A 24,250-nucleotide genomic window follows, 5' to 3' on the forward strand; every position below is an offset into this window, starting at 1 on the left:
ATGGAGGGCCAGTGTCTCAATGGTAGAGCCTCTGCTTTGAACGCAGAAGGTCCCTGGTTCAATCCTTCTCCGGTTAAAAGGACCAGGCAGTAAGTGATGTGAAAGACCTCTGCCTGAGACCTTGGAGAGGCGCTGCCAGTCTGAGTAGACGGTACTGAGCTTGACCAACCTCTGGTCTGATTCAGGCCTTTTCTGGTAGGAAAAGCCCAGTAGGAATTCATTTACATATTAGGCCACACCCTGACACCATAAGAACATAAGAGAAGCCATGTTGGATCAGGCCAATGGCCCTTCCAGTCCAACACTCTGTGTCACACAGTGGCCAAAAGACCAGTTGCCATCAAGAGGTCCACCAGTAGGGCCAGGACATAAGAACATAAGAGAAGCCATGTTGGATCAGACCAATGGCCTATCCAGTCCAACACTCTGTGTCACACAGTGGCCAAAAAACCAGGTGCCATCCGGAGGTCCATCAGTGGGGCCAGGACACTAGAAGCCCTCCCACTGTTCCCACCCCCCCCCAAGCACCAAGAATACAGAGCATCACTTGCCCCAGACAGAGTTCCAACAATACGCTGTGGCTAATAGCCACTGATGGACCTCTGCTCTATATGCTTATCCAATCCCCTTTTGAAGATGGCTATGCTTGTAGCCGCCACCACCTCCTGTGGCAGTGAATTCCACCATTGTTTTACATCACCATTGTTTCACACAGGGCTTTTTGTCAGAAAAGCCTGGCAGGCACTCATCTGCATATTAGGCCACACCCCTTGACACCAAGCCATCTGGAACTGCGTTCCTGTGCGTCCCTGCTCAAAAAAAAAAGCCCTGGTCTGATTCAATATCAGGCACCTTCAGGTGTGTTCAAGGAAGACTTGGATGGCATTGGAACTGGTTTCTTTTTTAACCTTGAAAATGCTGACACCCGTCCTTCTAACTACTATGGACTTCTCTCAGGGGCTTGTGTTTTTTTAATCTTTGAAAACCAAACACCAAAAGGTCTCGTTTTCAGCCCTAAGGCAGGAAGTGAGAAAGTAATGACAACACCAGTGGCAAGATAGCATGAAAGAGAGCTGGGGGCAAGTCCAGCATTTCCTGACAGGTGAGACCCAGACAGTTGAAGTCCAAACAAGCAGTTCTATTGACACAAGTTTGAATGCTGCCTGGGCTTTTCTTTGCAGATGGAGCAGACTAGATAAGAAATCAGGATTTGTTTGCCATGAAGAGAAGACTTGGAACACTTTTCCTATGTAGAAAGGTTAAAACGTTTGGGGCTCTTTAGCTCGGAGAAACGTCGACTGCAGGGTGACATGATAGAGGTCTACAAGATTATGCATGGGATGGAGAAGGTAGAGAAAGAAGTACTTTTCTCCCTTCCTCACAATACAAGAACTCGTGGGCATTTAATGAAATTGCTGAGCAGTCGGGTTAGAACAGATAAAAGGAGATACTTCTTCACCCAAAGGGTGATTAACACGTGGAATTCACTGCCACAGGAGGTGGCGGCTACAGGCATAACCAGCTTCAAGAGGGGATTGGATAAATATATGGAGCAGAGGTCCATCAGTGGCTATTAGCCACAGTGTATTGTTGGAACTCTCTGATGGGGCAGTGATGCTCTGTATTCTTGGTGGTTGGGAGGGCAACAGTGTGAGGACTTCTAGTGTCCTGGCCCCACTTGTAAACCTCCAGATGGCACTTGAGGGGTTTTTTGGCCACAATGTGACACAGAGTGTTGGACTGGATGGGCCACTGGCCTGATGCAACATGCTTCTCTTAAGTTCTTATGACTAGATTTTTATATCCCACTTTCCTCAACCCTAAGGAGTCTCACAGCGGCTTACAGTTGTCCTTCATAGAATCACATCACAAAACCTTTATTGGCATAATAAGACAGCACCATATGGATAACGATAGAGTCCGTGGTCCAAGAGAACATCTCCTGGAAGCAGGGTAAAGGAATTTTGCTACAGATTCAATGGTTCAACTCTTGTTTGAGGTGAATAATAAAAAGATCTTACGGTCCTCAGATCGACCCTCCAAAGGCTGCAAAAAGGGCTTTAAAAACAGCACAAAGATTGTCATAAAATGTACAATACAGAAAAAACATGGTGATTATCCTCAATCTCATTCATCCCATATGAGCACAGCCTATCTGAATATGGGATTTTCTTAAATCTTCCATATAACACCACAGATGGGAGAACATTAAAGCGAGCTAACGTAAACACCCTGCGGAGGTGAGGACTGATCAGACAAGATAAATATACAGGAAGGGTAGAGCCAGAGGAAAGCCCCTTCACAGAATCACAGAGTTGGAAGGGACCCCCAGGATCATCTAGTCCAACTCCCTACACAATGCAGGATCTTCACAAATACCTCCCCCTAAGTTCACAGGATCTTCATTGCTGACAGATGGCCATCTCGCTTCTGTTTAAAAACCTCCAAAGGAAGGAGCGCCCACCACCTCCCTTCCTTCCTCTCCCCACCACAGAAACCTTGTGAAGAGCGCCTAGCCCAAGTCACCCAGCTCGCTGCACGAGGAGGAGGAGTGGGGAATCAAACCCCGTTCTCCAGATGGGTCCACTGCTCTTAACCACTGTGCCATGATCACTACACCAGGCTGGCTGGACAACAGTTCTGATTGCCACCTGACCAGAATAAAATGGCCTCTGGTACGCTTGTGCTTCTAAAAAAATGGCAGGGGAAGCTTTTCACAGCGGTCATATTCCCTGTGTCCGACAGCATATTAAGTTCCTTTTAAAGATATTGCTGCTATGGTTGATAGAAAACTTGGCAGCTCCCACTGGCAATCCTACAGGGTCCAGTGTACTGTCCTTGGCTTACTTCTTTCCAGGGGTGGAATTCTAGCAGGAGCTCCTTTACATATTAGACCACATACACCCTGATGTAGCCAATCGTCCAAGAGCTTACAAGGCTCTTTTGGATTGGCTACATCAGAGGATTGGCTACATCAGGGGTGTGTGGCCTAATACACAAAGGAGCTCCTGCTAGAATTCCATTCTTGCTTATTTCATTGTTATCCCCCCAGGAGTTCAGGTCTGCACACCTAAGGTTGAATCTAACCTTTTCTACAGGTGTAAATATGGGGTTGCCAGCTCTGAGTTGGAAAATAGGTGGAGTCTTTCGGGGTGGATCTGGGAGAGGGTGGGGTTTAGGGAGGGGAGGGGCCTCAGCGGGGTACAATGCCATAGAGTCCACCCTTCCAAGCAGCCATTTTCTCCAGGGGAGCTGGGGATCATGTGACCTCCATGGACAAAAGCCATGCAAGGCAGTGGCTGCAACATTGGAAGGGCAAGAGAACTGACTGAAACTGAGCAATATAGCTGGCTGGATCCAACCCCTAAAGTTCCTCAGGAACTCTTCTCTGGGAGAACCGGGTTTGATTCCCCACTCCTCCACTTGCAGCTGCTGGAATAGCCTTGGGTCAGCCATAGCTCTGGCAGGAGTTGTCCTTGAAAGGGCAGCTGCTGTGAGAGCCCTCTCAGCCCCACCCACCTCACAGGGCGTCTGTTGTGGGGGAATAAGATAAAGGAGATTGTAAGCTGCTCTGAGACTCTGTTTTAGAGAGAAGGGCGGGGTATAAATCTACGGTCTTCTTCTTCTATTTCATTTTACAACGACCCTGTGAGGTAGGTCAGGCTGAAGATAATCATCGGCCTAAGGTCACTAGGTGACTTCCAAGGCAAAGGGGAACTCGGACCTCTAAATTAAAAAATACTATATTACTATATAATACTATATTACCATATTAAAAATCCTATATTATTTTTAAAAAATAACGTTATGAGATCTGTTGACATAGCTTAGGGCCTCGGCAAATTTAACTTTAAATGCATTCTCCAAGCTGCCAGTCAACTGGGGGGGGGGGGCTTCAAGAGCCACACAATATGTGTGAAAGAGCCACATGTGGCTCCTGAGTCACAGTTTGGCCACCCCGATCTAGCTCATTATTCTATTTATTTCCCAGATTGTGCTTATCATATTTATTAATCAACTTCAATTATTTGTAGACAAATAGCATAGGTTTCGTTGTCTGCCTTGATTCAATCCGCGTTTCCAGGAGCAAAGGGGATTCTGAGACGTTTCATGCCACAGGGCCATATTTAGATACCAACAGATGTTGCAGTGGTAAATATTGCCATTCCACAGAAGTTGACGTGCCGTACCCAGACCTCAGCTGAGAAAATGACAAAAACTCATGGTCATAATCTATCAATCGGTCCAATGTATAAAACTCCCTGTGGGTCCAAGACCTCTTCCCAATTTTTAGCTCTGGATTTACCTATAATGTTAATTTAGCGTGTGAAAATGGATTAAATGGATATTGTTGTTCTCTAGCTGCAGAAACTGCAGGAGGAATGGGATCGGGGTGGGATTCTAGCAGGAGCTCATTTGCATATTAGGCCACACACCCCTGATGTAGCCAATCCTCCAAGAGCTTACAAGGCTCTTTTTTTCTAAGCTCTTGGAGGATTGGCTACATCAGGGTGTGTGGCCTAATATGCAAAGGAGATCCTGCTAGAACTCCACCCCTGAATGGGATCATCTCCTAGTGTAAGTAGACCTTAATACATTCCTCTTAGAGAGGGGCACCAGACAAGAGGCCTCCAAAAGAGCCCAAGATGCAAGCCTCATTTTGGGCAGGAGCTCACAGAAGCGGAGTTCCGGAACCTCTAAATTTTATTGTGCTCTTTCTTTCTTACCCCCCCCCCCAAATATTTGCTTCTGGGCTCCATTGTTCAAACCTCCCCCTCCCCGTGAGAATTTTGCTGAATTCTTAAGATTCGACAAACTTTCTAATACGTTTCCCCACCAAAAATGGGGAAATAACCAAAACATATAAAGCAGACAGATGGAAATCCTCGTCATGCCACTGTGGCCACGTAGGAGAAAGTCATTTTAAAAGGATGATGGGATCAGTGTTTCCCCTAAGCTGAGTTAGCGTGAGCTAGCTCACAGATTTTTAGCCTCCAGCTCACACATTTTTGTCTTAGCTCTGGGAAATTGACCCCAGAGCACAATAATTTATGCAGTAGCTCACATCTTTAATGCCAGTAGCTCACAGCTTTAATGCCTGTAGCTCAGAACTTTTATACCAATAGCTCACAAAGTAGAATTTTTGCTCACAAGACTCTGCAGCTTAAAGGGAACATCGGATGGGAGTAAGGTTTTATGATGACCATTATAATTCAAGAAGCATTTTAAGGTAGATGCCGAGCTGATGGAATTAGTACACCTTTCGGTGATGTCAGGGATATGTGGCATATGCAAAGGAGTTATGCTAGCGAGCTCCTACAAAATGACCCCTGCCAAGATGGATAGTCCGATCCCAAGAAGCCACCCCACGAATTAGTACAAGTTCACAAGTCTGCCTGATGATAAGAGAACGTAAGAACATAAGAGAAGCCATGTTGGATCAGGCCAATGGCCCATCCAATCCAACACTGTATCACACAGTGGCCAAAAAACCTCAGGTGCCATCAGAAGGTCCTTCAGTGGGGCCAGGACACTAGAAGCCTTCCTACTGTTGCCCCTCCCAAGCACCAAGAATACAGAACATCACTTACCCCAGACAGAGAGTCCAACAATATGCTGTGGCTAATAGCCACTGATGGACCTCTGCTCCATATGTTGATCCAATCTCCTCTCGAAGCTGGCAATGCTTGTAGTAGCTACCACCTCCTGTGGCAGTGAATTCCACATGTTAATCACCCTTTGGGTGAAGAAGTACTTCCTTTTATCTGTTGTAACCCGACTGCTCAGCAATTTCATTGAACGCCCACGAGTTCTCGTATTGTAAGAAAGGGAGAAAAGTATGTCTTTCTCTATCTTCTCTATCCTGTGCATAATCTTGTAAACTTCTATCATGTAACCCTTCTGTCAATGTTTCTCCAAGCTAAAGAGCCCCAAGCGTTTTAACCTTTCTTCATAGGGAAAGAGTTCCAACCCCTTACTCATTCTAGTTGCCCTTTTCTGCACTTTTTCCAATGCTATATCTATTTTGAGGTGCGGTGACCAGAATTGTACACTGTACTCCAAATGAGGCCACACCATCGATTTATACAGGGGCATTATGATACTGGCTGATTTGTTTTCAATCTCCTTCCTAAATTCCCAGCATGGCGTTGGCCTTTTTTATTGCCGCCGTACACTATCTCGACGTTTTCAGTGAGTTATCTACCACGACCCCCAGATCTCTCTCTTGGTCACTAAGATATATGTTATAAACTAAGATCAAGGCAACCCAATCCCCCCTAATTGAATGAAAGCTGCATCTTCTTTAAAGCAGCCTGAGGCCGTAAGGAACCCCAGAGAACTACCCGAAATAAAGGATTAATTTCATGAAGATATCTGCCAGGCATATAGAAAGGAACTGTATGTAAAATATAAAGAATCCCAAGAATACAAGAAAAAGCAGGCAGGGAGTCACCAGGTCCACGTTAAGTGATCTTGTCTCATGCACCTCTGAAATGATCACATCGCTCCGGAATGGCAGAAAGCGTACCGAGACAGCTGAGCTCCCTTGTATACATCATACCGTCTTCCATTCCGGCATGGCTTCTTCTTCTTTTAAGCCTCCCGGGAATTGTTAACACAATGCATTGTGCAAGTTTTATATTTAGCAACGACTGGCTTCGGCGCTCGTCTTTCAACAGGATGTTTCCCTCATGTCGCTTTTTATTACTTCGCTCATTTGCACATGTTCTTCTGCCACATAACGTTAAGAACGTTCATCGCAACGGGGCTGTGACTGACAGTGGCTTGGAAGCATCAGCTGGCCAAAATGCAACCCCTTGTTTCTCCCCTTGCCGAGAGCCGGGAGGGGAGGAGGTGGGGTTGTGTTCACAGATCACAGCAAGCTAACCAGGGCTTTTTTTTTGTAGCAGGGACTCCTTTGCATGTTAGACCACACACCCCTGATGCAGCCAATCCTCCTGGATCTTACAGCAGGGCCTGTACTAAGAGCCCTGTAAGCTGTTAGAGGATTGGCTGCATCAGGGGTGTGTGGCCTAATATGCAAAGGAGTTCTTGCTACCAAAAAAAAAAAAAAGCCCTGAAGCGAACGTTTAGCCATGATGTTGGGTATGTACAGGTACCTACCTGTTCCTCTCCCTTCTTTCTATCTCAGAGATTCCTGGTGATACATTAGATCTGGTTATCACATTCATCTTCAACTGCAGTTCCACAGTTAAGTGGGGGTTGCTTTCTCCCCACAAACCAGGAATCTGAACCAGGATTAAGAACATAAGAGAAGCCATGTTTCATCAGGCCAATGGCTCATCCAGTCTAACACGGTATCACACAGTGGCCAAACAAACAGGTACCATCAGGAGGTCCATCAGTGGGGCTAGGACACCAGAAGCCCCCCCCCCCCCAAGCACCAAGAATACAGAGCATCACTGCCCCAGACAAAAAGTTCCAAAAATACGCTGTGGCTAATAGCCACTGATGGACCTCTGCTCCATATGTTTATCCAATCCCTTCTTGAAGCTGGCTATGCTTGTAGCCTCCACCACCTCCTATGGCAGTGAATTCCATGTGTTAAGGGTTGTGTTAAGCGTCAGTTCTAGGTTTCACATGTGTTAAGCGTCAACTCATTCTGATTTATGGTGACCCTATGAATTAATGTTCTCCCAAACATCCTATTGTTAACAGGCTTGCTCTGGCCTTCCAAACTGAGGGCCTTGGCTTCCTTTACTGAGTCCATCCATCGCATGTTGGATCTTCCTCTTTGTCTGCTGCCTTCAGAGTTTTTTTCCCCTAGCATTAGGGTCTTTTTGGCTTATAGGGAGAAGGAGGTAGTGGCATGGATGGCTTCAAGAGGGGATTGGATAAACATCTGGAGCAGAGGTCCATGAATGGCCATTAAGCACAAGGTATAGATGGAACTCTCTGCCTGGGGCAGTGATGCTCTGTATTCTTGGTGCTTGGGAGGGTGGCAACAGTGGAAGGGCTTCTAGAGTCCTGGCTCCACTGATGGACCTCCTGATGGCAGCTGGTTTTTTGGCCACTGTGTGACACAGAGTGTTGGACTGGATGGGCCATTGGCCTGATCCAACAAGGCTTCTCTTATGTTCTTATGAGAGTTCAGGCTTGATTTGTTCTTCTTTGTCTTTTTGGTGGTCCACGGTATCCACAAAACTCTCCTCCAACACATTTCAAATGAATCCACTTTCTTCCTTTCCACTTTCTTCATCCCCCAGCTTTCCCCATACATAATAACGGGAAACCTTATTGCATGAATCATCTCAATCCTGGTCGATCCATTACAAGAGAGGATGTGGCTCTGTCATTGAGTATCTCCTTGGAAAGCAGAACATCCCAGGTTCAGAAGAACATAAGAAAAGCCTTCTGGATCAGAACTTGGATCTATCTAGTCCAGCTTACTATTTCACATAGCAGCCAATCCGTTGCCCTGGAGTAGGGGTGTCAAACATGTACTGGAAAAAATATTGCATCCGTAGTATAAAGTTTTATAATCTCAGTCACACAAGTGCACTTTCCTATACTGGATCTTTGCTGCTCTTGCTCTGAATTTTGACATAGCTTGGCTCTTGAACGGTAAAACGTTGCGGACCTCTGACCCACATCAAGTAGGGTTGCCAGCCCTGCCCTCCCAGCCACCAGCACAGAATGGGGGGGATTTACGGTTATCAGCTTCAGTTTGGGAAAGTGTTGGAGATTTTTTTGGGGGTAGGGGAGCTTGGGAAGGACAGGGACCTCAGTGGGGTACAATGCCACAGAGTGCACCCTTCACAGCATCCATTTCCCCCAGGGAAACTGATCTCTGTAGGCTGGAGATGAGCTGCAATTCTAGGGGATCCCCAGGTCCCACCTGGAGGCTGGCATCCCTACCATGGTGTTTTACAGACACAGCCTCCAATGTCGATAAATCAGGGGAGGCCAAAATTGCTTAATGCAAAATTGCTTAAGAGTCACATAGAATAGGGTACCTTTAAAACTGAACTCAAGTATATACTTTGGCGGGAGTCTAGTAATGGAGGGAGGGGGGATTGGAAAATATCATGGGTTAGGGATAGTAATGATATAATTAGACATTGTTACCATACGTTATCAATAAAATTGTTTAAAACGAAGAGTCACATAGAATAAATGTCAGATGTTTGAGAGCCACAAGACATGAACAAATATTACATGCAGGTCTTTATTAAAACTCATAATACTTTCTTTGCGCAGAAAGATAAAATGCATATGTATGCATTTTACAACTTGAGAAGGAGACTTTTCTAAAAACAAAAGCTGGGAATAACAGTCCCCGTAAGACCAGCACAGGGAAAGGTTAGGGAATTATTTTTTAGCATCTATGGGAGAAGGAAACACACATGTATCATACAAGTCAGAGGCTGAGTGATGTCCCAATGCTACACATGCTTACTTGAGATTAAGGAGCTGCACAATATGTGTGAAATAGCCACATGTGGCTCCCAAGCCACAGTTTGGCCACCCCTGCGATAGATCAAGACAGACAACCATGTTAGTCTATCTGCAGCAGTGGAAAACAGCAAGAGTGCAGTTAAAGACGAGCAAAATTTGTGGCAGGGCATGAGCTTTCATGAGCCATACTGCTCTGAAGAAGTGAGCAGTGACTCACATAAGCTCCCACCCTTCCACAAATTTTGTTGGTGCTACGACCCTTGCTCTTTTCTACTGCTACAGCCTCAAATGTAAAGGATTCCTCTGACATTTATCTCCATAAGCAGCAATCTTCATAAGCAGCAATATATCAGGGAATTTTGTCTGTTCTACTGCAGGTTTTTGTTTTTGTTTTTGGAGGCTTGTGTTAACATGAAAGAAACGAGAGTTGCATACAATGCAAAATTTTTTAAATAAAACTAAATTAATAGTTGCTTGTGAAATGAGCCAAGAGATTATTAGCTAATAGGGATGCAATTACGAACCTGCACACAGACTGAAACTTGAAAAACGGTATAAAAGGGAGAAACTCTTTTGCTGATTCATTTGTGCTTTTCAAACACCCAACCGTGTCATGTCTCAGGGCTGTTTAATTTCAAGAGAAAGCTGTGATTTTTTCACCTAAAGGTAACTGCCAGACATTAAACTGGTGCCCAGTTAGGAATCTGGCAGTAGTCCTACCTGCGTTAAAACACACCCAGGGCCGGCCTTAGACTGTCCGGCACCCAGGGCCGGCTCACCCACTAGGCAAATTAGGCATTTGCCTAGGGCGCCGGGTGGGGGGTGCTGAAATGGGCTCCCCCCCCAGTGCCCAAGGCAAATGCCTAATTTGCTCCCCCTGCCACTGCCTGCCCTCTCCCTTCCCTAGTGCAGCGCCATGCTCTGCCCCCCCCACATGCTCAGAGAAGCACCGCTAGGAAAAGCCTACCTGTTTCGACACAGCCTGGACATTTGAGCAATTTCTTAAGAGAGCACTGGAGGAGGCTTTGCTCCCCCATCCTTCCGATTCCAGAAGGGAGGAGGAGAAGCCTCCTCCAGCGCTCTCTTCAGAGAATGCTCAGAAGCCCAGGCCGTGTCAAAGCGGGGATTATCCTGGCAGCGCTCCTCTGAGAGCACGGGGGGAGGCTGTGGCGGTGAAGTGTGGTCCCGTGTCGCAGGGAGGAGGGCCGTGGCAGGGGGTGGCAGGCAGGGAGTCCGCCTGGGGAGCCACGTGCTCTAGGGCCAGTACTGCTGGCACCCTTGGTAAGGCTAACCTCTGGTGGCCCCCCAAACGGATAATGTCACCAAGTCACATGGGGGCAGGCCCATAGCCACAGGAGGGCCAGGGGGCGGCGTCTCCTCCCCCTTCAACCTTTATGGTCCCTCCTTTCCCCAACACTTTGGTGGCCCCTCTGTCTCCACCGCCACTTGTATGGTGTCCCCCGATCTCCCCGCTGCTCTGGCGGCCTCCACCCCCCTCTGCGGCGCCTCCCCCTCCCTCCCACCCGGTGAAGCGACTGTATTTACCTTTCCTTTCAGTTTCCTCTTCACATGCCTCTTCATCTCAGAGAATTTACCCCTTTTAAAATTAAACGTGGTTGTGCTGGTGCACCTCACTAACCCCTAACCCAGGGGCAGCCAAACTGCAGCTCAGGAGCCACATGTGGCTCTTTCACATATATTGTGTGGCTCTTGAAGCCCCCACCGCCCTGTCAGCCTGCTTGGAGAAGGCATTTGTCTCTTTAAATCACTTCTCCAAGCCAAGCCAGCCAGAGGCTTGGGAAATGCATTTAAAGTTGCTTTCTTCCCATCTCTCCCTCCCCCATGTATTTTACTTCCTTCCTGCCTTGCAGCTCTCAAACATCGGATGTTCATATCCTGTGGCTCTCAAATATCTGATGTTTATTCTATATGGCTCTTATGCTAAGCAAGTTTGGCCTCCCCTGCCCTAACCACTGCCCAACAGCTATATGTAGCTGTGCTCACTGTACCCCATACCATTGTCTGAAGAAGTATGCATGCAAACGAAAGTTTACATTCTGAATAAAACTTTGTCGGACTTAAAGGTGCCGCTGGACTCCCACTTTGCTTCTGTTGCTTCAGACCAACACGGCTGCCCACCTGGATCTAGTCTTGGAGCAGTTCTGCTAGAAAGCCTCCAGGATCAGGGCCTTGCACTGTAAGGTTCTCCGTAGGAAAGGGAGCAAAAGGCTTTGAGGGGCAAAGAGGCAGCAGTTCTTCTCTCCCTCCCCTGGCGGGCAACAGGTTCCAATTCCATTTGCAACTCTGTGGGTTTGGTTCTCTGTTGGGAGTTTGGGCAGGGAGTTATTTTGTCCCTCAGAAGGAGCCATAAGGGGAGGGTTCGAGCTTGGTTTCCAGATGTTAATTTATTCATAAAAGCCTCTAACTTTGTCCTTATGTCATATCTGGGATTGCCTACTTGAGTTTGCTTTAGCTTGTAGGGTTGCCAACCTGCAGGTGGGGCCTGGATATCGCTCAGAATTACAACTGATCTCTAGACTACAGAGGTAAGTTCCCCTGGAGAAAATGGCCGCTTTGGAGGGCCATTTGGACCTACAGCATTGGACCTTGCTCCTCCCCTCACAAATTCCACTTTCAACAGTTTGGTATAGTGGTTAAGTGTGTGGACAGGTTTGATTCCCCACTCCTCCACCTGCTGGAATGGCATTGGGTCAGCCATAGCTCTTGCAGAGCTGTCCTTGAAAGGGAAGCTTGTCAGAGTTCTTTCAGCCCCACCTACCTCACAGGGTGTTTGTTGTGGGGGAAGAAGATAAAGGCGATTGTATGCCACTCTGAGACTCTGATTAAGAGAGAAGGGTGGGGTATAAATCTACAGTCTTCTTCTTCTGAAATTGGCAACTCTAAGTGTTTTATGGTTTGTTCTCTTCTCGCTAAGCTGCTGGTTGCTCTGACAGTGACTTACTTATTATTATTTATGTAGATATTGCTTTATGTGCACGCATGCTTTTAAGGCATTCATTGAAGCTGTCCTGGACATTTTAATGTAATGATGCAGAAGCACTTAACTATATTTATCTGTCCAAAACACTCTCTGAAGTACCCAACAAAATTTGCAATAACATTTAAAAACAATATCCAAAACATACATCCAATGTAGAACATTTTGCTCATATAAAACTAAGAGAAAACCAGGGGAATTAAATGGCAAAACTCAGATAAAATCATAAAGCAGGAGCTAATTGAAAGCCTGGGAGAATATATATCTTTTTAAAGACTTTGCCTGGTGCATAAAAGACTATACAGTCCCAGATGAGCATCAGTGGAGAGATATTATATTTACCCCTCTCCAAAAAAAATGAGATGCCCCTGAATGTAATACAATTGCTTTTTTTTTTTTAAAGGTTATACACAAATGATTCTGCAGAACTGTATATAATAGTAATTTGTGTACAACTTTAAGGAAGACTCTTTTTCTCAGTGGCACACATGGGGAAATCTTTTGGGGGCAAACCGGGCAAAAATAGCTGACACTTTTGTATACATTCAGGCTGCAATCACACACACTAAATAATGCACTTTCGATCCACTTTCAACGCACTTCCCAACTGGATTTTACCATGTCAACTGGCACACAGTAAACTTAGATAACCTACCATCCATGCCAGGATAACTTAACATCCATACCAGGGGTCATTTCATAGAAAAAGAGGTGCCGTAGCTCATTAGCACAGCTCTTTTGCATACGCCACACACCCGACACCACCGGAAAGTGTACTAAATTATATCAGGTCAGCATCTACCTTAAAGTGCTTCTTGAATTATCATTGTCATCATAAAATCTTACCCTCATCATATTTCTAAAATTACTTTATCCTGTGTTGCTACCGTGGCATGATGAAGATTTCCATCTGTCTGCTTTATGTTTTGATTATTTCCCCCCTCCCTTTTTTGAGGGGGAAATATTAGAAAGTTTGTCAAATCTTAGAGCTCAGCAAAGTTCTCACAGGGGGTTTGGAGCAAGTATTTTTTTTGGAGGGTGGAGGTTAAGAAAGAGCAAAGGAAAAGTTAGAGCTTCCGGAGCTCCGCTCCTAAGAGCTCCTGGCCAAAATGAGGCCTGATCCATACTGCTGTAGGCTAATGCCATGGTTGCGATGTTAATTATTGATTGTTTTTTGAAGGCCACAAAAGCCTCCCCTCCCCAGTAGAACAGTGTGAAAACAGCTGTTATGGAGAGGGAAGAGGAGGCAAGGAATGGGGGTGGGGGGAGAACGTACCATGTGAATGCTCTGGTGTGATGATGGAAGGAACACAGAAAACTATCACTGTGGATGTAGCTATTTTTAATTTCCCTTTGCGGCTGCTTTTATCGCTTTTTTATTATTGCAATTTTAAAGAGTTCTTTAAATTGTTCTGAGCACATTCCTGTTAGTTGGTCTGAGAATCCTGGAGAGACAGAAAAGCTGGATAGAATTTCTTTCAATAATTAAAAAAAAAAAAAATCTGAATAGCAGTTCCAAACGGATGTTTTCTTTGAAGTCTACCATTTTAAAGTGGGCTCTTGTCTAGGAAAAATTCTGCCACCTTATGGTCCTAAATAGAAGGAAGCCCCAAGAATAGATCTTCCACTGTTATTTCTCCCCCCTCCCACACACACACACCATTGTAAATTCAGTTTGAAAGACCTGAAAATGGCTGTTGGCTATAGGACACTCACTCATAAGGTCATCATGAATCAGAAGTTACTTGAAGGCACTTAACACACACAGTTGTGAACAGAACAAAGTTCAGGCCACCTCGAAGACCAACAAAGTTTTATTCAAGGTGTGTGCTTTTGTGTGCACACATACTTCTTCAGATATAATAAGCAGAAGAAAACCATTCAAACTTATAGACAGAGGTTGAACAGCTAATTACCATTTAACACGCTGAAGATATTTTAAGATATTTATTTATTTATTTATTTATTTATTACTTTCAATTTATATCCCGCCCATTCCAATTGAACTCAGGGCGGCTAACAATCATGATAAAACCAACATCTCAATTTCTGGTATAAAACAATAAGACATAAATAATTTACAATTTAAAACAAAGTATTGGTGCTGTACTGAGTATACAATTTATCTGTCGGTGGTCCTTCTGGTGGAAGGAAGATATACGGAGACAAAAGAGGAACAACAAGTGTACAGGACCAACAGGTGTATGGGTTTAATTAAGGTGGAACAATAGTAAAGCAATAAATGTCAAAATAGGAGATAAATGTGTAAGAGAATCCTTTTTCATTTCTAATTGCGGAAGTTACTGGAAGATTGGACCCCAACTTGGAGGAATATAGGTTAGTCAAGGGTGTCAAACGTGCAACCCGGTGCCAAATCAGGTCCCTGATCCACTGGTTGTGTCATCTGCTTCCTTCTCCCTCTCTCTTGCTTCCGTCTGCATCACAGCTTGCTTTGCCAGGCTTGCTCAATTCCACAGGGGCTACAGAGCAAAGTCTCTATTTTCTCCATTAGCTGAGGCTGCTCCCTTGGGGAGGAAGGAGGAGAAGCAGAATTTGCTTTACCAGGCTCTCTCAATTACATGGCAATAAAATAGTACACTCTATGTTCTAAGACACTAAACCAATATGCAGGGATCATTTTGTAGGAAAAAAGGTGGCTGAGCTCATCCAGGGATTGTTATGCAGCTGCACCTACTATTCAATAGACAAGGTGGGAAGGAGGAGGTGGAACTGTGAGAAAGGTTCCGGAGCCATGCTCCTGTGAGCTCCCACTGAATCTAAGGCCTACCTATATGTATTTTATGTTACAAAAAAACCCCCAAATAAACCACTTCTAACAACTAAATGTTTCCTGAATGAGTCTATCAATCATGGCGCATACAAGGATATTTTTAAAGCTGTAGAGTCCATATCAAAACAGTCCGTTTTAGGAAGGTTGCCGAAATGCAATAGGAAAACGGGAAAAGAACCAAAACCTATCAAGCAGACAGATGGAAATCTTCATCATGCCACTGTGGCCACACAGGAGAGAAAGTCATTTTAAAAGTATGATGGGAGGTAAGGTTTTATTATGGCAATTATAATTTAAAAAAACATTTCAAGGTAGATGCTGAGCTGATAATATATAATGTAGCACACCTTCAGATGATGCCAGGGGTGGGTGGCATATGCAAATGAGATGTGCTAATGAACTCCGGCACCTCTTTTTCTACTGAATGACCTTTGCTCCGAGTCTCTCACCTTCTTCTGCTCTGTTGCAGGCTCAACAAAAACCCTCTTGCCAGTTGTTTTTTGCTTTTAGCAGCTGGGAACCCGATTCCGTCAGCGCCGCACTAAGCAGCCAACAAACCCCGGGCCGGGATGATCTCAAACTTGCATCATGATTATTCTCAAGCGCCGATCTCATGGGCGAGCCCCGCTCCTTCGGCCGTCACATGATTCCATGCCAGCCAGCCAGCCACACGGGCCGGATTACAGCGCCGTCCCGCCGGTGCGCCTTTCGCTTCCTCCCAGCAGAGGCGCCCTCTGCAGCTCCCGCGTCCCCCTCGCCCGGCGGCGCCCCAAAGAGGTCGCTCTTCCGCCGGGAGCACGTGGGAATGGCGCGCCGGAGTCTGCGGGAATAGCCAAGGCGCCAACCCCAAGCACCGAAGAGTTTTGGCAACTTTGGGAAAGTTGCTGCCACTGCCGCTGCTGTAATGCGTCGCCCACTGCAGAAGAAAGTCTTGCAAACAAGCGTCCCCACGTCCCGCCCCCCCCCCCGCCATCTGCAGGGGATGGGTGGTAGGGTTGCCAATTCAAGAAATATCTGGGGACTTTGGGGGTGGGGCCAGGAGACTTTGGGGGTGGAGCCAGGGGCAAGGGTGTGACAAGCAGAATTGAACTCCAAAGGGAGTTCTGGCCATCACTTTTAAAGGGCCCGCACACCTGTTAAAATGCCTTCCTGCCATAGGAGATAATGAAGGATAAGGGGGCGCCTTCTTTAGGGGCTCATAGAATTGGACCCCCTGGTCCACTTTTTTAAACTCGGGGGATATTTTGGGGGGAGGCACCGGATGCTACAGAAAATCCGATGCCTCTACCTCAAAAAACAGCCCCCCCCCCGATACCTGCGAATCAATTCTCCATTATCTATGGGAATAAGTTTCCATAGGGAATAATTGAGTTTCCAGCAGACATTTCCCTCTCCTTCCCCGCCTACTGTTAACCCTGAAGTGGGGGGGAGGGCCTTCAAACTGGGGGATCGCCTGCCCCCACCTGGAGATTGGCAACCCTAATGGATGAGCGTATCGAGTTGCCAGATACAGGCTGAGGAAACTGTTGGAAATGTGGAGGTGGAGCCTGCGGAGGGCAAGGACCTCACTGGGAGACAGTGCCAGAGTTCATCTTCCAAAGCAGCCATTTTCTCCATGATCTTCAGTCTGGAGATGAGCTGTTTGTCATTCCCCCGAGCGTCTCCAGTTCCCGCCTGGAGGCTGGCACCCCCAACTTGCGAATCAGGCGAGGTGCCCTAACGCAAAGCGCGTAGCTTTTAAAAGTAAAACTCTTGCCAATTTCCTGTAGGGAGGGGAGTGGGTGGCAGAAATAGCAGGTGTTGTGGAATTACTCTGCAGGAACGTGGGAAGGCTTCACGGTTGCCAAGCTCCAGGTGGCACCTGGAGACCTCCCGGAATTACAGCTGCTTTCCAAACGAGAGATCCGGTTCCCCTGGAGAAAATGGCTGTTTTGGAGGGTGGACTCTGTGGCATTGAACTCACCCTGTCTCTCCAAACCCCGTCCTAAATCGCAGGGAGTTGGTAACACTACAGAATCCCGCATCCAGCCGATTTGCATTTCTCAAAAACAATCGCCGCGTAAAGTCTGATTTTTGGATTGGCTCCCGGATTTAAGTATATTTGCTCAGAAGTAAATCCCGCTTTAGTCGATGGTGTTTACTTCCGAATACTACCTGCCGGGCTAATTTTGTTCGGGCTGCGGCCAGCGCATCGCTCTGTAGCGCCGTGGAGGCTTACTCCCGAGTAAACACGCACGACGTCCAACCTCGTGTGGGGTGGACCAAGTGCGGCTCAACCAGGACTATTCCGCGCAGGTTGTTTCAGATACTTACTTCCGAGTAAACATCCACCGGCTGCCGCCGCAGGGGGATTCTTGCAAGGTTGTCAACTTCCTGGCGGGACCCTCCCATTCTAGTCCTTTTTTTTTTTTTTTTAACCTAGAAGCAAACTCCACTAACATCAATAGAGTTTCCTCTCACTTCAGCATGTTTACCCTTGCCCGTTGAAAGCTACTGCAATCCTTAAACCAGCTCCTTTGGAAAAGAAGTCCCGCGACTCCCGAGTCAGTGGGCGCGCAGGGCGATCCTAAACGCACAAACGACTTGGAACGAGGCGACTTCCCCAATTACGCGCGCACAGGGCGACGGTCTTGGGGTGGCCACCCCAACCCAAACCGACAGACGCGCAGCAATATAAGTTGGACTCTGCGGCTGCCAAACCCTTAAAAAGACGCCCCCCCCAATAAACATTTGAAAAAGAGCGATCCACTAGCCGATCCGCCTTCGCCCCCCGCGATCCTCCAGGCTGCACGTTCGTTCGCAGATCCCGGCCCGCCGCCTCCTTGTTCGCAAACTAACGCCGCCCCCTTTCCTTTCTCAAGTCTCTAGAGAACGAAGCGCACCGTTGGTTTTCTTATTCGGTTTTTATTTTTGAAAAAATTGGCTCATCGACCCCCATGCAAAATATATATATATATTTTTGCATGATGCGTGCATTGTTGCTTGCTCCCCTCCCCCCCCCGTCCCACCCCTCCACCTGTTTGCAAGTAAACCTTTGCACCGGCACGGAGCGCCCCGGGCTGACTTTCCAAAAACCCTCCGCAGATCTCGCTCAGGTTCTTGGCGCTCTTGGAAGCGGTTGCGAAGATCCCCCCTCTGCAGCAGGCCGCCTTCGCTTCGCCCCTCCCTCAGTCCCTGCAGCAGCCGCTGCCGCCACCGGAGAGTTGGGATCGGGACGGGGGAGGGGAGGGAGCCAAAGGATTTGCAAATGCAAAAGAAGCAGCTGAGGACGCAGCGGCCGCGGCAGCTGCTGCCGCTGCCCAGAACAGAAGCCCTGGCAGACTGGAGCAAGCGGGGGGGGGGGAGGAGGCTGGAGTGGGGTGGTTGGCTGGGCTTTTTTGGTTGCAAAGCAGCCGCCGCCAGTCGCGCACCGGCCGCAGAGGCGTCAAGCCCCAGCCGCCGCCAGAGCTGGGACTTGCTATTGTGTGCGTACGTCAAGCAGGGGGCGCAAAGAAGAAGGGGGGGAAAAAAACCCTTTTGCACACTCACACGCAACATCACACGCCTTGGAATACAGGAGGGAAAGTATCGCGAGAGCGCCCTGGCTAACAACCTGCTTCACAACACACACAGGAGCGCGGCTGCGGCTCGGTTGCCAGCAACAAGAAACGGCCCGGCGGCTACCCGGGGTGGGTGGGGGGGAAGAGAGGCACATCTGGGGCGGGGGAAAAAGGAAACAGAAGAAGAAGACGTCTACTGCGGCGAGACGCTGGAGCGCATGAGCTCCCACCCCCCCGCCGAGCTGGTAAGTTGCAAGCTTTGCCGAGCCCTGCACATTCCCCCCACCCTCCCCCTGCATGGAACCGGGCGATCCGCTCTCTCCCCCCCCTCCCCCCCCCCAGTTCTAAAACTACTTTGGAGTTTGGATTTTCTTGGGCGCAGCGTCTCCCCCAAAGCGCACAAAGGAGGACGCGGATTGGATTGGCTGGTAAAGTTGTAAAAGGAAAGGGGGGGGGGGAGAGAGAAAAGCTGCACTCGGAGGAATCCTGAACCGGGATGTGTGTCCCTTGCTTCCCCCCCCCCGCAAGGTTTAACCACCCCCCCCCTTCCCAGCTCCCAACTTTCTTCCCTCCTTGCGCGCCCCGCACCTCTCGAAAAGGTCAAGCGGCGCGTCCTCCACGCCGAGCAACTAGTAATAAGATTATTGCAGCAACTTTCCCGGGAGAGGGGGGGGGGGAGAGAAGAGAGGAGGGCAGGAATTTAGAAAGCAAGAAAAGGAATCGGTCTGGGTTTAAGTTTGGAGATTTAATAGATGTCTATAAATGGGCGGGGGAGGGGGGAGAGAGAGAGAGAGACTGACTGTTGCTGGAACTTTAAAAGGCTGCAAGCTGTGGTTGGCTGGTAGCTAGATTTGAAGTAACATATGGCATTAAAAGGGGCACAGCTGGAGGTAGCATTTCCATCGCAGTGAAGTCAGAGCAGCTGACTCTCCAGCTTGCGGTGTAATTAGCAAACCGAGCACTCGCTCCCCTTCTCTCTCCCTCCCCTCCCTCCTATACGCTCGCTTCTCTCTCTCTCTCTCTCGCCCTTTCACATCCAAGCATTCTTCCGTTACTGGCGAGCAGGGGAGGGAAAAAAAGAAAGAGAAAAGAGAACGGACCCTTTTCTCTTCCCCGTTCCCTTGGGGAAGGGGAATCACCCCTCTGCAGAAACGAAGCGCCGGCGGGGCTTCTCCAAAACTTAACGGCGGGGGGGCCTCCTTCCTCCTCCGCATGAGCCCTCTGGTTTCTGCTTGGCGACTGAGGAAGGTAAGCTGTTGGTTTGGCACCCCAAAACTTGAGATTTTGAAGGTGCAAGGTTGGGTAAGCTGTATGTTACCAGGGAAGATAAGCCGCTGGTTTGGCACCCCAAAACTTGAGAGTTTTAAGGTGCAGGTTGTGGGGCAGGGGAGGGTAGTTGTTTTTCCCCACATCTGTTTTGCTTTTTGGAACTTTCCAGGCTGGATGCTTCTGGGGGTTCCTGGTGGTGGGTGGTAGAGAGTTGGTTTAAGGAGGGGGGTAAATGTGCGTTGGATTATTTTATGGGTCACATGAAAGGGTTGCAGGTGAAGAGTGCAAAATGCGATGGCTTTATGAAGTACCTCCCCCCCCTCCCCTTTCCCTGAGAATGCCCCAAAGTTAAGATTTTCCAGGGAGGCCTAAAACTTCAAAGTCTGTCGTCTTCTCTTTTTCTTTTAAAGCATCAAAAGACAAAGGTTAGAGGTGTTAGACTTCTAGGCACTTTGCATTACTTACAGGCCAGTTTTTCCTGTTTTTGAAGCAGGTGTTGGGGGGGGGGGGGGAGAAATGTTTTAAAAAAGAATTATAAAAGAAAAATCCCTCCCTGGGTTTATATAGATAGACAATTAACAGTTGAACTGTTATCTCCAAAGCTCCGGTTACCCTGCAGCCAATCTGTTTGTTAACAGCTGCTCGGGAGCCCCGCGGTGTCTAAGTGGCATTCAAGTTTTTCCTGTTTTTGAACAGGTTATGAAGGAAGAATGGAGTTCCCAGACCATAGCCGGCAGTTACTGCAGTGCCTGAGTCAGCAGCGTCACCAGGGTTTCCTGTGTGACTGTACTGTTTTAGTTGGAGACGCTCAGTTCCGAGCCCACAGAGCCGTTCTCGCCTCCTGCAGCATGTACTTCCATCTTTTCTACAGGGACCAGCTAGACAAAAGGGACATTGTGCATTTGAACAGTGACATTGTCACCGCCCCGGCCTTCGGCTTGCTGCTCGAATTCATGTACGAAGGCAAGCTGGAGTTCAACAGCCTGCCGGTGGAAGATGTGCTGGCTGCCGCCAGCTACCTTCACATGTACGACATTGTGAAAGTCTGCAAGGGCAAGCTGAAAGATAAGGAATCGTGCGGCGAGGAGAAGATGAATGGTGGCGGCGGGGCCCCTCTGGAGAAGGACGAGCGGGGCTCGGCCAATGGCGTCCCCCTGGGGCACGAGCTCGACCCGGGGAGCAAACTGAAATTCACTGCTGTGGAATATGAAAGACCTGCCTCCAGGAAAGAAAAGGGCAGCGGTTATTCGGCCTGGTCCTCTGATCTTGTAAGTATCAACTCTGTGTTGACCGAGGTCGAATCGGACACCGTGGCAGCTGAAACAACAAAAGCGAACGTGGGTACTTTGGGAGGACCTTTGTCCCAAAGGTCTCTTAACCATCCCTTGGTTTCGAGTGATGCCGAGTGTGCTTTAGATCTGTCTTTCAAGCCTCTGGCTGGGAGAGATTCCTTACACCCCTCCTACGTCTTTGGACAGCTGGCGCCCGATAGCCAGCAGCAGGGTAGCGAGGCTCTTGTGAAAGACGAACAAGAGTCTCTGTCAGAGGAAGAAGACAGGGAAGCAGGGAGCCCGGAGAGCCAGCATTTTGGGAACACAGCCAAAAGCCTGATGACTGGACTGGGCAATGTGTTTGCAGGAAATGGGAATTCTCACGTGCCGGAGGAGGACCTCGATCAAGAGCGGGAGGCGAGCGAGGACGACATGGATTCCTCTGATATCTTATCTTCGGGTGTCTTGGTCCCTGCTGGCCACATCTGCATATGTCCCCTCTGCAGCAAGGTCTTCCCCAGCCCGCACGTTCTTCAACTCCACCTCAGCTCTCACTTCCGCGACAAGGATGGGGCCCGGACCCGTCTGTCCCCCGATGGGTCCGTCCCGACGTGCACCCTCTGTGGCAAGACTTTCTCCTGCATGTACACCTTGAAAAGACATGAGAGGACTCACTCGGGCGAGAAGCCGTACACCTGCGGCCAGTGCGGGAAGAGCTTCCAGTACTCCCATAACCTCAGCCGGCATGCAGTGGTGCATACGAGAGAGAAGCCGCACGGCTGTAAATGGTGTGAGAGACGGTTCACCCAATCCGGTGACTTGTACAGACATATCCGTAAATTTCATTGTGGCCTTGTAAAGTCGCTGGTGGTTTGAGGTATAATTGTGTTAGGAAGAGAGAGAAAAGGTCAACCACCACCGTGGTGGTATCAGCTCTTTTTTTTTGCTGAGGGTAATTCTCTTCAGGCATATGGTATTTGGGAGAGGAAATGTAGTTTTACATTTCATGGAGGGAGGCATCCCCTACGCCCCTCCTTCCCTGCTCCACCATAGGCTTCCACCAACCCATAATGTTTTGTTTATCTTTGCATGATAGGAAAGGTGAATCTTGGCTCTCAAGTAACGTTAACTGAGAATTCTGGGTGACCTGACAGAATCCCATTGATTGGCTTAATTGGTATATAGACTGAGTCGTTCCAATGCATAGGAGGGTGTTTCGTGGGCATCTAGTTTGGCCACGCTTCCTTGCCAAGCAGGAAAAGGGTGAAGAAGTCCCCTAAGACAGAAGGTGTGACCCTTGCCATGAAAGTGCATCCCAAATGGGTTGGGGCCCACACAATGTGCCCCAACTGAGATTGTTTATGTTCCATTACAAGTGCCTCAGATAAGGCACATGGTCCCTCGTGCTTTGGATATCCCTCGTTAATTTTGACTTTTGTTGTTGCAGACCAGCAGAATTTCAAAGCGGGGGGTGTGCGTTGAATCTCTAGGACAAATTTTTTAATGTTATTTATTACGTGCGTCTTTGAACAGAAACCAGAGTTCCATATGCCCTGAGGGGGGCGGCCTTCACAATAAGCGGGAAAAGCCTTGAAATCAACACAAGCTGGTTTGAAAACCCTCTTCATTTTTTTTTTTCTTGACTGATGGTGAAATTTCTTTGCTCTTGTGAGACTTTTCAGGCTCAAGGTCTCTTTCTTCTCATCTTGATCAGTCTTTGCTTTCTGTAGACTCCCTCCCCCCGCCTTCTTTTCTGCCTCACCTGGCAGTTTTGTGAAGGGTGCTGAAACGTTTGCCCCGTCCACCTGTGGAGTGTGTGTATCCTTGCTCCCCCCCCCCCGTGTAAATTTGAGCCTACGTGCGTCATATCCTGCCCAGGTAAAGCCTCAGTCATATGAACAACCCCACTAGGAGAAGGGGATATGTCAATCACACAAGAAGCATCTTTTTCTTACAGGCCTTGATTCATACTGAAGGTTGTGTAATCTGTGGAGAACAGGTGTTTAGTGAAGTGTAAGCACTGTAAATTAACATGACATCAAGGTCTGGAAAGATAAAATCCCTACCCCTTTTCTGTTACTGTATTATTTCTTTTCTGTGCTTTCCTGCAGGCAAATTCCCACCGGGAATAAGGTCATTTCTTAAGGGGTTGGATCTGTTCTGTCCGCTAGGTAGGACCAAAGGCCCCTACCTATGAAAAGTTTTTCTCTAGTTCTCTCCTGCTCCCCCGTGAGTAACAGGCCTAGGGTGGGAGAGAAGGGAGCTTCACAACCAAGCTGGTGTGGAATTCCATCAGTTCTGCCCCATTGGCAGCTTGGCATAAGCTGTATGTGCCCGCCTTGGCCGGGATACTCTTCAAAGTTCTGTTGGGTTCCGTTTGTGATTTTTTTCTGAATCGGGATGTAGCCAGTTATCCGTGGGCTTTGCAGAATGGGTCTTTCCCATTTCTTCTTCCCACTGAGGTTCACTGAGCCCCCCCCCCCGACATTTTATTTGGTTGGGGTGTCAGCAAACCTTCAAGAATAGCATTGGGGATAAAAGGAAGGACGCGCAGGTGTGACTTGTGGATGCTTTTGACAAGTGCCTCTTTGGGAGTGCCAACTTCTTAGCCCTGTAGCCATGATTTTTTTCCCCAACCCGAATCGAGGCTTCTGCTTTGCTGGCAAAAATTCGGCAGCCGGCAAAAATTCGGCAGTGACCGACAACAGTGCGAATGTTCTCTCCCCAAACTTAAATGATATAACTTCCCTATAAAGTGTGCCAGTGCTTTTATTTTATAGATTCTTACACTAAACACACGTCTTCTGTCTTGCACCCTTTTTGTTAGTCACAGGTTAGTCTACAGGATGGCAGCTGCCTCAGGAATTAGGGCATTAACAGGGGCAGTACCGCTTCCTTCCTTTTCTACTTTTCCTTGAACTGTCGCTTAAGAGTCCAGCATTTCCTGATAGTTAGGGGGAAC

At 48.0% G+C, this 24,250-nt stretch overlaps 1 protein-coding gene across 1 annotated transcript; it reads left to right on the forward strand.

Annotated features, from left to right (window-relative positions):
• Positions 1 to 18,901: 18,901 nt before the first annotated feature.
• Positions 18,902 to 22,194, forward strand: ZBTB42 (zinc finger and BTB domain containing 42). The gene is made up of 2 exons (XM_060262177.1): positions 18,902 to 18,993; positions 20,714 to 22,194. The coding sequence occupies exon 2, from the start codon at positions 20,728 to 20,730 to the stop codon at positions 22,162 to 22,164; it is 1,437 nt and encodes a 478-aa protein (XP_060118160.1). The 5' UTR covers positions 18,902 to 18,993; positions 20,714 to 20,727; the 3' UTR covers positions 22,165 to 22,194.
• The last annotated feature ends 2,056 nt before the right edge of the window (positions 22,195 to 24,250 follow it).

Source organism: Heteronotia binoei, chromosome 21 (genome assembly GCF_032191835.1).
Source record: "Heteronotia binoei isolate CCM8104 ecotype False Entrance Well chromosome 21, APGP_CSIRO_Hbin_v1, whole genome shotgun sequence".
Classification (NCBI taxonomy): Eukaryota; Metazoa; Chordata; class Lepidosauria; order Squamata; family Gekkonidae; genus Heteronotia; species Heteronotia binoei.